This window comes from Larimichthys crocea, chromosome X (genome assembly GCF_000972845.2).
Source record: "Larimichthys crocea isolate SSNF chromosome X, L_crocea_2.0, whole genome shotgun sequence".
NCBI classification, from domain to species: domain Eukaryota; kingdom Metazoa; phylum Chordata; class Actinopteri; family Sciaenidae; genus Larimichthys; species Larimichthys crocea.
This window is the reverse complement of record NC_040020.1, coordinates 22,613,076-22,628,786: the sequence shown is the minus strand read 5'-3', so window position 1 is coordinate 22,628,786 and position 15,711 is coordinate 22,613,076. Positions and strand designations below refer to the sequence as shown.

General features: G+C 40.4%; 2 protein-coding genes across 2 annotated transcripts; one reads left to right on the top strand and one right to left on the bottom strand.

Annotated features, from left to right (window-relative positions):
* Positions 1-8: 8 nt before the first annotated feature.
* LOC104925121 (nuclear receptor-interacting protein 3) lies at positions 9-5,953 on the bottom strand. The gene is made up of 8 exons (XM_010738670.3): positions 5,856-5,953; positions 3,775-3,932; positions 2,954-3,127; positions 2,725-2,807; positions 2,492-2,631; positions 2,350-2,402; positions 1,123-1,211; positions 9-621 (listed from the first exon to the last, which is right to left on the bottom strand). Exons 2-8 carry the CDS (start codon positions 3,928-3,930, stop codon positions 594-596), a joined length of 723 nt encoding a protein of 240 aa, XP_010736972.3. The 5' UTR covers positions 3,931-3,932; positions 5,856-5,953; the 3' UTR covers positions 9-593.
* Positions 5,953-15,152, top strand: znf143b (zinc finger protein 143b). Its single transcript, XM_019262427.2, has 15 exons — positions 5,953-6,256; positions 7,350-7,465; positions 8,198-8,386; positions 8,504-8,584; positions 9,190-9,386; positions 9,592-9,660; positions 9,751-9,867; positions 10,016-10,091; positions 10,433-10,558; positions 11,233-11,412; positions 11,699-11,926; positions 12,091-12,239; positions 13,197-13,349; positions 13,623-13,751; positions 14,784-15,152. The coding sequence occupies exons 2-15, from the start codon at positions 7,360-7,362 to the stop codon at positions 14,865-14,867; spliced, it is 1,884 nt and encodes a 627-aa protein (XP_019117972.1). The 5' UTR covers positions 5,953-6,256; positions 7,350-7,359; the 3' UTR covers positions 14,868-15,152.
* Positions 15,153-15,711: the final 559 nt, after the last annotated feature.

The following is a 15,711-nucleotide window of genomic DNA, read 5'->3' as shown; positions in this document are numbered from 1 at the left end:
TGCTGATAAAACACATCACAAGAGTCACTATCATTTCTGTAAACATTAAAAGGCAGTGGCCTCAATGCAAATACATGTCTCGGACTAGAAAATACATTTACAACATTATAAAATACAGTAGATAAATAGTTGTTTTGTGCTAAGCTTGTCAGCTACACTCAACATGTGATACAAACCCTCCAAACGTTGTCCCATTGTTGATTTCCAGCTACAAATGTAGAACAATAATACAATAATATCTGGCAGAACAATACTTATTTTCTATAAATCACAATTCTATCAGAATCAGAAAGTCTACAGCACTACAAGTTCTGTTAATAATTTGCTCGCTGCTGCTGCACAATGCTGCCGTAACAGCTAAAACGTGATCATACTCTAGGCTACGAGAATGCAACGTATCTATTGCTACATGACGCTGTCAAAATAAGTGAAGCCAGAGCAGATTATCTGACTCATGAATGCAGCAAACAAACAGACGTATGAGAAATCTGAAGTTCGCCAATGAGGCATCTAGTTGTACAGATTAAATGATTATATTGCTTTTGTTCAGTGTGTGTGTATGAGAGAGTGTTGGGGGGGAACAGCAGGTAGTATCACAGGTCACTGAAGTCATAAGAACTGCTGTGCAAAAGAAGAGAAGAAGAGGCAGAAAGGATTTGGTGAGACTCATCTGCAGATTATTTATGTCCACTGTGCAGTGTTGAAAGAAGTACTCAGATCTTATACCTAAGTAAAAGTAGCAATACAGTGTATTACCCTCAGAAATGTAGTGGAAGTTTCAAAGAGTATAAAATACTCAAGTAAAGTACCTCAAATGTACTTAGTTACTTTCCACCACTGCCGTCGGCCAGTAATGCTCACTGTGCCTGAAAGCTACCCATACTGATTCAAATAAATGTGCTGAACATTTCCAAATATAAACAAACCTATTTTTAAGTCATATTTTGTTATAAAAAGTGTTGCAGGTTTGGCATGACTCACTGCTTTGCAGCATTTCTGTTTTTTATACAACAGTATGCATTTTATTTCCTGTGTTAATAATTAGTGATATTGTTTTTACATCAAAACCATAACTCAAAGAGGACGTGCACTCTGAGTAAACTCTCTGTAATCATGTCTTACCTTTCATTTGTTGGCTTTTTTAAAAACAGCACTTGCTCCCTCACATTTGTCCCAAACACCAACATCTGCTTTTCAGTGTCAATTACACACTGTGGAAAAAATGATACACGGACACATCACACATTGACATGATGTTAACAACACAGCCTCCACACACCAAATGTTTACTTATTCTACCCTAAATCCGCCCCACTGGTGGTAAGTCAGTTTGTGTAAGTCTGTGTAAAAGTAAGAATAAATAAGGGTTCTGAGTTTGTCAGACCAAAGAAGAGAGTGTTATTAACCACTCAGCCAAATTTGAATGATTAAAAATATCAATAAGTTTATGAGATTAGGTGTCAAAATCAGATAAAAATGAGCAGTGAGCTCCAGGACTGTGGGGGTGTGTCCACTGAATGAGCTGAAGCCACGCCCACTCGCAAGAGCAGTCAAGCAGCCATTTTGAAGTGACTGAAACGTGTGAGATGAGTTCAGAAAATAACATGACTAACTCTGAAACACTGTGAGTAAGGTGAATTAATCTCTATCTCTCTGCTAGGGGTGCAGGGGTAAGCTCAGGGTGACCTCAGCGTGTCATCGAGCCACCCTTTAGGACCGCCCACAAAATGTCCACATTTCAGTAATATACCATTCAAAGTCTTTTCACATGTTTTTGGCAACTATTTTCCAACATATTTAAAGTATTTTACACAGACTTTAAAGGCCTTGCTTAAGTATACCTCAGTGGTGGTAATGTTTCATGCCATGTTTATGTGATATTGGAGTTATCATAATTACCAGCTTCCATTTTCTACATTGTTTTTGCCACAACAAGTCACAATTAGAAGTGTGGAAGATTTTCAGAAATTGGACTTATTAATGTGGGAAAACCTGAAAGAACAAACACAGCTGAGCAAGATGAATTCATCTCTATCTCTCTGCTAGAGGTGCAGGGGTATGCTCAGGGTGACCTCAGCGTGTCATCGAGCCACCCTTTAAGGACCGCCCACAAAGAATGGACTGGACTGAAAACTGGTGAAAAACTGTTTTAACCTCTAACTCCACATTTCAGTAATATATCCTTCAAAGTCTTTTCATATGTTTTCAGCAACGATTTTCCAACATATTTTATGTATTTTGAAAGAAAGCTCATAATTGCCTTTACACAGATTAATAACTTTTATCCTAACATCATGACTGTGTTGCAGATCATCTTTAAATATTCCTCTTGGAAACAAGATGATTTACCTTGAGTGACTTTAATGTCTTGTTGCCCAGGGACATCAGAGGTCTGTTACTTTCTGCAGATAAATATGCACAATACTTTATAAAATCACTGGCAATATTAATAAAATGTAATGTAATCTTTAATTGTATTCTTCTTCCTTACCTACTATGGCAAAGGAGCACATTATTCTGCGTTCCCCAATGGTCAGGCTGAGTTCTTTAATATGTCCGTCAATACAAAGCTTCCTCTGAAATGGAAAGCCATCCGTCTCCATTTTGTTCTCCTCGACCAGTTCTTTTAAACTTTAAAAGAGACAAAACAAAACATTACTCAGTGAATACTGAAAGTGGCCCGATGTACAGTAAAGTCAAGCAGATGGATGATGGACATCTCACCCAAATCTCTCCACAGTCTGTGAGGACATCAGGTTCAGTTTGCAGCCGGTGTCGATCAGCACGTTCGCCTGCTGTCCTAAACACTGTCGGGGCGGAGGAGGAGGTAAAAAATAGACGTGTGATGGAGAACTTGTTAAAAGAGTTCTTTGTGTTTTGCTCTAACAATTATGGAAATACAGTATTAGAATAAATTCCTGTATTCTGATTGGACATACTTGTACAGACTTACCTTGCAGGGCACATAGATGAAATCTTCCTCCTTGTCTTCCTCATCTCCATGTGAACTGAACTGAGTACAACTCAGAAGGACCCCTCCGCTGTTTTGGGTCACTCCACACATGTTCATCCTTCCTTGGGACAACTTGGCCTCCAGCAGGCGCTTCTGGAGAATATGATGTGGCTGCTGCAATGAACAATAAAAATAACACAGTTAGAGAATGTGAAGCTATAATAATGCTGCAACTATCTTGAATGATACCCTGTAAACCTGAAGATGAACTAAAAACATGATGAATGTGTTACTCACGTTCCATCCATAATAACCATCAGTATTTATTATGCTTTCTATTACTATTACTATCCTATTTTATCTTTATTTAACTAATTAAACTTGTATATTTTTCTTATGTATATTTTATTTCAGAATGCTGCTGCAACAAAAGAATTTCCCTTCTGGGATAAATAAAGTACTCTATCTATCTATCTATCTATCTATCTATCTATCTATCTATCTATCTATCTATCTATCTATCTATCTAATGGTAGGTACAAACTCCTGTATCTTATTTCTTAGTGTGAGAGAATTTTTGGATATTTCTAGGCTATATAGACATTTTATTTTCTCCTTGTCGCTATGATGTAGGTTATACCACCCCGTTATTATATGGGCTATAATTTAAAGTAATGAACATCATTATAAATATGGGTAAATTTAGCACGCCGCAGTGCCTCTCCCATCATCATAACTTGTATTAGTTTGACCTGCTTTGATAAAACGTGTTATTCGTTAAAGGTACGACATGATAAAGGCCTGTTATCAAAGAGGCACACCCCCTGTTTAGACGTCCCGAGCTTCTTCAGTCCATCCAAAGGAAGCAGATCAGCTGAGTCTTTATGTAGAAACTGGATCGCCTGTTTCAGCCTCCTCTGCTGCCTCAGAGCCGCAGCATCCAGAACCCCCGAGCCGCCCCGGCTCTCCGTCCGCATCCCTGTGAACATGACGGCGGATATCCGAGTCAATCCGAGCCAAACCGTGCCTGTCTGATGTGTGTCAGTACACAGCTGAGTCCAGTGAGGAATCCCCAGTGATGATGAGCTACAGAGGAGGAGACACCCCCATCACGGTCAGCACCGGGGAGGCCGTAAAGTCAGACAGGTACCAGTACCACCTCCGGTTAAATCCTTCAAAATAAAACTCTTAGTTCTGATGATAATAAAAAACAACAACAATAATAATAATAGTAAAACATCCCTGTGTCAGTGTTTCATGAGCAGTACAGCTGCCACAACAACACAGAGACATTTGTGTTGATTTGAACAGATGATTACAGTCCCACAGACATCATTAACAGTTCCTCATCATACAGATGCAATCAGAAGTAGGTTTACATGGAAAAAACAAACAAAAACACAAGGTGCAGCCGACAGCCACAGAACAAGAAAATACACAAGATAGGAAGTACTAAAACTAGCACAGAGACAATATTAAGTACCCTACAACAATGATAATTAAGATGCAAATAAATTACTTTATGAGTATCTTACACACAGAAAGTTTGCAAATTAATATAATAAGCTATAAATTCTACTTGCATAAATAGTGACTCCAGCTGCACCTGTGGTTTTACAGGGCGGACCACAAGAACCTCTTCTATGGGGACTGTACAATTAAAGCTATAGCCCTTATAGAGTGAATGCTTTTACTTTGATAGTATCATCGTGTTTTTTTTTTTTTTTTTACTGGCAGCTTCAACCTGGCTGAAAACACTGAACAAATACGTCACTTTATCGAATCGTGAGTCCTTTAAGAGAAAAAATGTCTTGAAAGTGAAAAACCAAAATTGTGAAATTTGAATTCAACTCTGAGAAAATATGTTAGACATGCTGACAGGACAAATGGTTTGTATCAAATAAGTTAAAGGCTTATTGAGAATATAGTTTGATTTGGGAAATGAACAGTCTAATATTTTATGTTCAAAAATCTACATCTGTTACTCTCTTCATTTTATTATTATCCGATGTTATATTTAGCAGATCTCAGAGTTTCTTTAAAAACAGGTTTCTTTCCTGGACCCATACTGAAGTTCTTGTTATCAAATATTATGTTTTTAAAGGACTTACATTTCAGCTGTAAACTAGAATTAAAAGAAGAATAGAATCACATCAACGTGAAATCAGCAGTGTTCCTGTTAGTGTCTCAGTCTCTCTGTATAATATTCATCAGTGATCATCTATTACATAACCTATCATATTATTACGTGCCTAAACGCAGTTCTCTTAAGTCTCTGCGCTGGCTTTCAGTTAATCAAATACCTCTTGAATAAATAAAGAGTTTTTCAATGATCTACATGTATTCAAGGACCTCCCCCTCTTGTTTCAGTTTCTGCTGCAACTCACAAGTGTGACATTTTCTGTCCCTGAATTATTAAAAAATACTTGACTGTAAGATGTACACTCCGGCTACAATTATTTCTAGTATGATAATGTTTATTTAATTTATCAATATTTTTTATTGTCTTCAATCCTCTTTCTGGGTGTTAAATATGTGTTGTTCTTTTCTTTTCCATCATTTGATCTATGAAGAAGCAATTTCAGGTGCAGTTTTAATGAAAGCTGATTATTATTGCATAGCCTGCCTACGTACACACTGGTTATATTATAGGCCTATTCATTGTATATCTCAGTTATCCTCAGGAGGCATACATGCAATTCCACTCTCTGTGTTGTGCATTTATTAAGGACGTGGTGGGTGCTGTGTGTTTGTCTTCTCGGATGTGGAACCCCGTGTAGTCTACTGTCAGCTGGACATTTCGTCCCTCCGAGCCTCTCTTCACTGCATTGCCCAGATTCCCCCTTTTTTTCCCACACGACCTTGTTTTCAACATGGATGCCGAAAAACCTCCCCTACACACCGCTGTTTATGTCGCCGCAGAACACATCTAGCCACGTCCTATGGCAAACGGCGGCTCGGGCTGCACGGTCTCGATCGACCGCCGTCTTATGCTGAAGCTTACTTATTTATTTTGGGCGACGTCGCGGCGCATTTTCAGTCAAAAGCCCGAGACAATACGAAAACGGACGCGGAATGGCGTCTGCCAGGGGCCCGGGAAGCTGAATAACAGCATCATAAGACTCAGCGCTAGTTCGCGGCTGACCAATCGGAGAGGGAGCTGTGATCCCTCCAGCCAATCACAGCGTCTGAGCTGCGACGGATAGCGTTGTCACACATGTTCCCGGTGTGTGGACATCGCGGAGCGTTTCCTGCACTGTTGCATGGTGGTCGAACAGGAGGAATTGTTGGAAATTTTCAGAGGTTAGTATATAAATTGGTTTTTACCCAGTATGCATTATTCCCATCCACAGCCATGTCTGGGAGAGGGAGTAACGGGCTGCGGCGGGGAATCCAACGAAGGACGGAGAATCCTGTTTTAGCATCAAATAAAAATGACATGCAGCGAGTCAAAACGCTTATGTTATCATTAATTAGCTCATGGATTCCCCGGTCTTGTTTCCGAACTGCGTCGCTGCTCACACCGACGCGGGTTGAAAGCTTCGCGGAGACAGCTAGCTATCCCTGCGGCTGTCAGGGAGTCAGCTCAGACGTCAAATACTAAATTCAAACATACGTAATGTTTCTGTGGATAATGCAGCCTTCAAAAAAACGAAACACAGTTTGCTTCATAACCACTGAGAAGTCGTGACAGCACCGGTTGGCGTGATTAGCAAGGCTGTTAGCATGGTGGCTAACTACCCCAAGGCGTTATGACATGTCGTTTCGGTGAGGTGTGTGGACATTAAAACACACTGTCAGTGTGCTGACTGTCCAGAGTTAGAGCTGCTTTAATGTAATATTTAGAAACTGTTTGATTACAGCCTGACAAATGTGGCAAGTCATAGCCGTGCTACGTATTAGCTAGCTAGCCCCCAAAATGCTATATTCAAATTTAATAAGCGGCAAAACAGAAAACAGCAGATGGACAGCACATGAAATAAGAGCCCGTTCAGGTGATGAGCACTCATGAACATAAGAAGTGATTCATGTATCACGATTAAGTCTACCAATACTATATTTATATTTATTTCCGAGTAGCATACTGGACGATAACTCCTGCTGTGTTAGTGAGGTAAACATGGCTGGAACCGGCGACTAACCCGAAGTCATCAGAGTTCCCCAAAACATGTTTAGTGTGTTAACCAATTAGTTATAATTAAATAGAAATGTTGCATGGGAGTGTGTTTCATGAAAGCATAAGGTGGCATAGCATAATGCTGCAAATTCCTGAATTCATATGTGTGTGATAAGTTATGACAAAAGATTTCATTATAGAAAGACTGAACACGGTGCTCTTGTGTATTGGTCCTGTGTGTGTGTGTGTGTGTGTGTGTGTGTGTGTGTGTCACTCCAGCAGCTAAAGCATGCTCTTGGCCCAGATAAACCGGGACTCCCAGGGAATGGCAGAGTTTCACGATGCAGACGGGCAGCCGGTCACTCTCTGTCTGACAGAGGCTGTGACGGTGGCAGGTCAGTATTATTATTGCATTTCGAGTCAACATTCGACTAGGATGGTGGACAGCTGTCCAAATGATTTTATTTGACAGATATTTGCTGCTGAGTAAAACAAACTGATTCATATTCTAGATAACTAGAATACTGTATATATTATTCACCATAAACAATATTTTCTTATCACTTTGTAATTCCTGATTATAAGTGCTATATAAATAAACTTTACCATAATTGTGAGTATGATTATGTGTACAGAATATATACTGTACATAGGGACTATAGAAGTGTAAAGGTGAAAGGGATGCTGCAATAAATAAAACTGTTTATTGGATGTCTTCTAGACTTTACAAGAACAACACAACCTGAGAACTAACAGGATGTGATCTGTCATATAGAAATACATGATTTGAACTCAAATTATATAGATACAATAGAAAAAAAAACACCTCACCTTATCATAATTAAGTCACTTAAATTAGCTTTTGTTGTCCAGTTAAAAGAGTAAATTCAGTGACTGAGTGATCCCTCCAGAGAAACATGATCAGTATTAGATCTTCATCCCTACTTGTCATTTTGGATGAGATGAGTGTGCAGGCCATCCATGTAAGTCAAGTACACAGTGTGAATTTTAAAGCATGTGACCTCAGTTCAAAGTTGCCATGCATGGCCATAACATGATGATCTTGCAACATGATTTTTTTTACTTCGTAAGCTCACATTTTTTATTACTGTCAAATCATTTCCCAGATGGTGATCAGATGGAGAGCATGGACACAGTAAGCCTACAGGCCGTTACTCTCGCAGATGGATCCACTGCGTACATCCAACACGATTCCAAAGCTCCCTTCTCAGATGGACAGATCATGGACGGACAGGTGATCCAGCTGGAGGACGGCTCTGCTGCCTACGTTCAGCATGTGTCCATGCCTAAAGCAGGTAAAACACAAATCCCTGCAGCACCTCAGCACAGAGTTAACAGTATAATGTTAAATACTGTTGTTTCCTAAGCACATGTTACTGTTGCCTCATGTTTGTTTTGTTTTGGTGTTGTAGGCCAGGACAGTTTACAGCTTGAAGACGGACAAGCAGTCCAGTTAGAAGATGGGACAACTGCCTACATTCACACACCCAAAGGTAAAAGAAAATCTTTAACACTGAAGAGAGAGACTTTATTTTCATCTCTTACTTCAAGTATCTTATAAAAAGTGTCTAATTTGAGCAGTTCTATTTAATCACTCTATTAAGACTCAAGAGTAAAAACAGCATTCATCAGTCAGTTACATTCAGTTCATCCTACAAGTCATTTGTGATTAGTTAGAGATACGAGTTGTAATATTTTCTTTTCCAGAGCTTACACAAAATGTATTTTTGTTTATCTGCTTACAAGCCCTCGAGAAGTAGTCTAATGTGTTACTTGACCCAAAGGTTATCTACCCAGTCAGTTGGACACAGTCAGGACATTATGTTGGACTGACACCAAACTCATTGTTTAAAACGTGCTCCTTGTTTGTCTATTTATTCATAAGAATTAAAAAGTGCATACACAAATTCAAGAACTAGAACGTAGAAATGTATAGATTAACCTCTTTATTTTGTCTTGTTGAACAGACAAACAGTAAGTTTGACCACACTCTTGTCCTCCCTGAGCAAACAAACATCTCAGTTTTCATATTGGACCTGAGCCCAGTTTCCTCACTCACTTTCTTTACATGAACATCCATCTCTGTGTTTCTGTGCAGATACATATGACCAGAGTGGCCTGCAGGAGGTGCAGCTGGAGGACGGCAGCACCGCCTACATCCAGCATACAGTGCATATGCCCCCATCCAACACCATCCTGGCCATCCAGGCCGACGGAACCATCGCAGACCTTCAGGCTGATTCCACGTCCATCGACCCCGAAACCATCAGCGTGCTTGAACAGTACACCACCAAGGTAAACACACCATTGTGAAAAGCTGGACATTTCAAGTTCCATTGATTTACTTGAGTCTTTTAATATTTGTTGTTTTGGAATTTTGTTGATGCAGTACTGCACCGCAAATAACACTGGAACCTTTTTATTGCTTTTTTTTACTACTATCCTTTGGAAAAGATGTGCTAGCCTAATGGAAGTGTCTTTTTTTTTTCCCGACTGTCAGGTGGAGAATATAGAGAACCCTTTGGGTTCCTTCGGCAGAGTGGAAGCAGACAGTGGCGTCCATATGCGGGTAGAGTATCTTTTAACTAGAGTATTTTTTTCATGATTTTCTATCCTTCATCCAAATTTGACAGAAAAGTCCAATTTATGGTTCTTTCAGATTGTGTTGCAGGGTCAAGACAACAGACAAGGAAGGGGCTCAAATGTAGGCGAGAAGTCTTTCCGCTGTGAATACGAGGGCTGTGGAAAGCTTTACACCACGGCACACCATCTAAAAGTGAGTGTGGGTGTTTTGTGGGTGTTTTGTGGTTGTTGGCGCCTACACAAAACGTGGAATTGTTTAAAGACAACATTCTCCTCACAGCATGGTCTGCTATGTGGTTACCTGCTTCACTGCTACACACTTTTGTTTGTGTGTCCTGCAGGTACACGAGCGTTCCCACACCGGAGACAAACCATACGTCTGTGACTATCTTGGCTGTGGGAAGAAGTTTGCAACAGGTAACTGTGGAGAATTTGTTTATTTTCATTCCATTCGACATATTTTTTTTAATTTACACGGACATGTCATACTTGTTTTATTTTATGCCAGATTGCATAATTCAGAGTAGAAAGAGATCCAACAGGATCAGAAAATCAGGAAGATTTCTTTGATTGCTTTGATTGAACACATTGATGATAATGCTATAGTTACATTGCACATTTCTGGACAGATTAAGGCTTTAAAATCAAAATGATGTGTTCTTATATAAAAAATAATCATACAGAAATATCCTTGTATTAACCAGGACGAAGGTCTTTACTGAATGTCTTGACTCTGTTCTGCTTTATGGTGATTTAAGGGTATGGACTGAAGAGTCACTCACGCACACACACGGGGGAGAAGCCATATAGATGTCAAGAGCTGAACTGCTGCAAGTCCTTCAAAACCTCCGGAGACCTTCAAAAGCACACGAGGACCCATACAGGTACACAACCACACCCGGGGCCAATCATAATTTTATTGCATCATATATCTGAAATGGTGTGTAAATGTGTCATTGATGCGGTACAGTTAAACAGGGTTTGACTGCAGTTTGCTACTGCTGGGAGCTGAAATGATAACTGCCGCTTGCTCTTCAGGCTGTTTGTTTAATACAGGAATGACTAAGCGTTCAAAGCTGAAATTACGTTATTTTGGTCAAAATTACTAGGCCAGAGTCCCGCACCAGCGGTTTCTGAAAAACACAGATTGCGGTGGAGAGCCACTGTCCAGAATAGACTGAACAAATTGCAAGGTTTTGTTCGCTGGATGTGTGGAGCTGAATTTTTTTTCCACAGAGTCACCAAAGCATTGGAGGAGTTCAGAGTCACATGATCATCATGAGAAGCACCAAGGGCTGTGTTTATTTTTGAAAAACATGGTCTTTATAGTTTATATCTCATTGGCTGAGGTTGGACCGATCTGTAAATAAAATGTTCTATTATTATTATTATTATTATTATTATTATTATTTAAAGAATTATGAGGTCATAGGGAGACTTGCAGTAGCATATGTAATGTCAAACACTTAGATAATTTTTAGGCTTGTCACAGCATTATTTAATAATCCCCATCTTTAAACACCAACAAGTAGCAACAGTTTCCATTTCCTGTCTGCAGGAGAGAAGCCTTTTAAATGCCCAATCGAAGGATGTGGCAGATCGTTTACCACCTCCAACATCCGCAAAGTTCACATCCGAACACACACTGGGGAGCGGCCGTACTACTGCTCTGAGCCAAGCTGCGGACGGTCATTCGCCAGTGCCACAAACTACAAGAACCATATGAGGATACACACTGGTGAGTCGTTTTACACACTGTGCCAACTCATGCTGTCTGCCCTAACCAACTCATGATGAGTCATGAACCTGTGGTTAGGTGTCTTACTCATCCCCCATCCTGAGATTTAAGTTCTGGAGTGTGTGAGTTGTTTGCAGAAAACAATATGGATTATATGTACTATTACAGCTTTATTAAGTATTTCACTTTGTGTTTGTTTGAGCATTGCACTAAGGGCCGACATTTTCACAACTTCTAATATGGAAACCATGGTTCCTGTTGTCTGACTACTTTTCTGCTTCTCCAGGAGAGAAACCTTATGTGTGTACAGTGCCTGGCTGTGAAAAGCGCTTCACAGAATACTCCAGCCTTTACAAACACCATGTGGTTCATACACCCTGCAAACCTTACAACTGCAACCACTGTGGGAAAACCTACAAGCAGATCTCAACACTCGCCATGCACAAACGCACAGCCCATAATGATACAGAGCCCATCGAGGAAGAACAGGAAGCCTACTTTGAACCCCCAACAGGTCAGTGTAACTATGACGACAGAGAAAAAGAACCATTTCTAAAAAAGGTCTGTGTGGTGTAAAAGTGTAGAGAAATGTGAAACTGTACAGGAAATACACGCTACGTTCAAAGGAATAGCATTATCTGAAATACTGATGAACAAAATCTTTCCATCTCAAATTAGATGCCATTGATGACCCTAATGTCAGCTACACGACAGCGGTGGTTGAGGCCGACGACTCCGGCTCGGAGCAGGTTCCTGTGGAGAGCTCGGACATGGTTGGTCAGCAGCACGTTGCCTTGGTAACGCAGGAGGATGGAACACAACAGCAGGTAATAAAATGCAATGACATCACTCATAGTAAATACATCACAGATCTGACAACTTAAAATGGCTATGTGACGACTACGTTCAGACTGTAGTCGTACACCTCTGCTGGGCACTGGGCCTATTCCTGACAATTCAGGTTTTCCCATTTATTTCTATCGAAGTAGTGCATTTTGGCTGTGCAATGCAGGCCACAGGGTATGCTGAAAAAAAAACAGTGATCTGCAGCGAAGACATTGGGTTGGATTGGCCACCAGAGCGTAAAGTAAAGTAATCTGACTATCAAACTCCACCACAGTCCACCTGAAATTAAACTGAGCACTCAGCAGGTGGTGTTCATGAACCAAACTGTAATACTGTACCAGTTGTGTCCTGACTTGGTTTAATTCATGTACCTGGCTAGTGACAACAACAGTGAGAGCAGGGAAAGCTGGTGACTTGGAGAAATTAAGTTATTTCATAGCAGTTAGATTCACCACAAATAAACACACTCAGCACCCTCCTGCATCACATCGCCACAATGCGAGTGCGGCTTTAATCGCACCCTACTGTACAAGCCAAGACCTCAGGCCCCTTACTGCTGTGTGCAGCACTGATCTTCACACACTGGAGGCTTCTAAACTTCTGTTGGTCCACATGGTTGACAAGCACGAGTTGAAAAGCAGAGAAAACACAGATGGTAGAAAAGAAACATCTGTTATAAGAGTGTGTGGGTAGCAACAGCAATTAAGAAACGGTTGGATTCCCTGAATCCAACTCCCAGGGCTGTTCAGCTGCTTGAGTTCAGTTACAAAACATTAATAATAAACTTTACTGAGTTTATGAAGAGAAGTATGATATAAATAAAGTACATTTTGAAGGGCATGGTTCCCATCCATCCAACAAATGAGGAATGAGGTCGTAGCTGTATTGTGCCACAATGATTTACTGTGAAACTGAATGTATTGTGTGTCGCCCATCAGGTCAGTATCTCTGAAGCAGACTTACAAGCTATGGGAGGCACGATCACCATGGTAACACAAGAAGGCACAACCATAACCATCCCAGCTCACGAACTCGCAACGCAAGGCGCACACTCTGTTACCATGGTAACAACAGACGGCTCAGACGAACAGGTAAACAATCACCTGAGTTTTGTTTGGACTGTACAAAGGTACTGTTAGAATAATGCTTTGTTTTTTTGTTTTTTTTGGATAGAGGGCTTTCACTCTCTGTCATGTGATGTGTTAATGCAGAACTTAATAAACGGACAAGATTATTCTGAGAAGAGAAGACAAAAGTCAAGACACAAGAGTTTACTGTGTCCACCAGATGTGGCCGCTTACTGATCTGTGACCCAACACCACAGCAGTTGGTTGATTTACATACGGTGTCTCTGCCTCCCTCAGGTGGCCATCATGACGCCCGACATGGCCTCGTTCCAGACAGTGGAGGACGCGGCCTACAGCCAAGACCAGGATGACATTCATCCTGTCACGTTACTGGCCACCTCCAACGGCACTCACATCGCTGTTCAGGTTGGTAGACCAACACCATAGGAGTGAATGGACTGGTGGGGTGAGTTCTGGTCTGTGGATTTGTTTAGCTCACCTTATAAAGAAGAAGACCGGATTCATGTGACAAAACATGTTTAAATGCATACAGTGTCACATCTGTGAAATAAATGGAGCAATGGAGACACGTTAGATTACTATGTTATCCTCCAGAGTTTGCTGCGTTTCTACATTTACACATTCGTTTTTTGCTGAAAACTACACTCAGTGTTGCTCATGTGATACTGACAAGAGTTTTCAGTAATCGGGGTACTTGCCCCCCCCCAACCCCCCCAAATAACCCCTCCCCAGATCCCACCCTGTTGAGCTATTTGCTAAAACGCTTAACAAAAAATCATGAGTAGGTGGGGGTCAGTTTGGGGGGCTGCCCTCCTGCTGGTGCATTTGATTAGGGATCAAACTTCACCACAATGAGATGTGTGAGTTTGCATGTAATCCAAATTCATGATTACCAACAAGCAAAAAGATTTAAAGGTGTGGTTTTATTTATTCTTGACTTGACACCAGTACAAAGCTTCTCAGCAAAAGCAGAAGGAAATGACATTAAAGTTTCCAAACCTTCGAGTCAGTGGGTGATTATGTAACATTGACAAACTGTATTCTAAAAAGATAATAAACATTAATCTGTTCAAAGATATAATGTTGAACTGTTCCAGTATATTAACTATTCAGGCCTAAAACCCCTGTGGGGCTACCATCACATCAAAGGTTGCAGGTCTGGTGACCAACCAACTTGTCTTGTAAAACACTGTTTTCATTTAACCCTTTATGCTCTTTCTATCATGGTAATTACAAAGCAAACACTCTTTCCACCATGTGACAGTCATCAATGAAATTCAGCAGCCCAACAGTCAGTCACAGTCAGAGTTGGCATTGTCTCTTAAAGGGGTGAGAGAGTAAATAGATTACATCAGAGGTAGTGATCGATTAAGCGTGATTATCAGTATGTCAATCAGTCATTTGAGTCATGCCCGTTGTTTTCTTTTTTCTCTGTAGCTCAGTGATCAGCCTTCGCTGGAGGAAGCCATCAGAATAGCCTCAAGAATACAACAAGGAGAGTCGCCGGGCCTGGATGATTGACGGACTCATTATGGACTATGAATTAGGATGAAACCATCTCATTTGGACTATGTCAACGAGAGAAATCACAAGTCTTCCTCCATGGGTTTTTTTTTCACAAAAGACCTTAGCTTTTATGTGTACATAGTATTTTGATAACTGGAGTTCTGCTATGCCATTTTGTCCCTCAACCAAAATGATGGGAGAGGGGAAAAATGCTTTCTAATGTTTATGGTGCACAGTGCACAGTGCAGTGTACAGCTAATGCTATTTCTAATAAAAAAAAACAAAAAGGTTGTGATTAAATGACTGGACTTGGTTTGAAATGTATACTTTAATTTTCCCTGCCAAACTTTGTTCACGTTCACCTTTGCACAGCTGTCAAGATAAAAATATGTACAGATGGCACAGTATGGTCATCTAATTCCGGAAAATGAATTAATAGTTTTAAGATGTAGTTTACCTTAGTTGAGGGGGAAAGTATGTACAGACATACAATGTAACAGATAGCAAACATGAACAAACAACAACAAACTCAACTTTTCAGGTCTGTACAATAGATGAGCATTGTGAAAACACTAAGTATGAGCTTACAGATGACAGAGTAGATGGAAATGTGTTATCAACTGTCAGGCTTCTCAAAAAACCTGAGTCACGACAATGACGTGCAATTTATGAAACAACTTGTTGCTTTGCTTTATGAAATTTCCACCATGAAAAGTGTATGGTTACAGCCTCCATTACACTTTCACTAACAAGTACATTTATTCAACTGTTTAGCATAATTTAGGGTACTTGCACTTTAACTTTTTTCACATTATGTACCATAGCTTTTAGTTCGCCCACTGAGGCAAACAATGCACCA

What these genes read in the sequence shown, in the direction of transcription:
- LOC104925121 (XM_010738670.3), bottom strand. Translation starts at nt 3,930, where the DNA reads ATGCGGACGGAGAGCCGGGGCGGCTCGGGGGTTCTGGATGCTGCGGCT. An exon ending in TCGGGACGTCTAAACAGGGG is followed by an intron (nt 3,128 to 3,774) that starts GTGTGCCTCTTT and finishes TGTTCATTGCAG; the next exon opens with CAGCCACATCATATTCTCCA. An exon ending in TCATCTATGTGCCCTGCAAG is followed by an intron (nt 2,808 to 2,953) that starts GTAAGTCTGTAC and finishes CCGCCCCGACAG; the next exon opens with TGTTTAGGACAGCAGGCGAA.
- znf143b (XM_019262427.2), top strand. Translation starts at nt 7,360, where the DNA reads ATGCTCTTGGCCCAGATAAACCGGGACTCCCAGGGAATGGCAGAGTTT. An exon ending in AGAGGCTGTGACGGTGGCAG is followed by an intron (nt 7,466 to 8,197) that starts GTCAGTATTATT and finishes ATCATTTCCCAG; the next exon opens with ATGGTGATCAGATGGAGAGC. An exon ending in AGGATGGAACACAACAGCAG is followed by an intron (nt 12,240 to 13,196) that starts GTAATAAAATGC and finishes GTCGCCCATCAG; the next exon opens with GTCAGTATCTCTGAAGCAGA.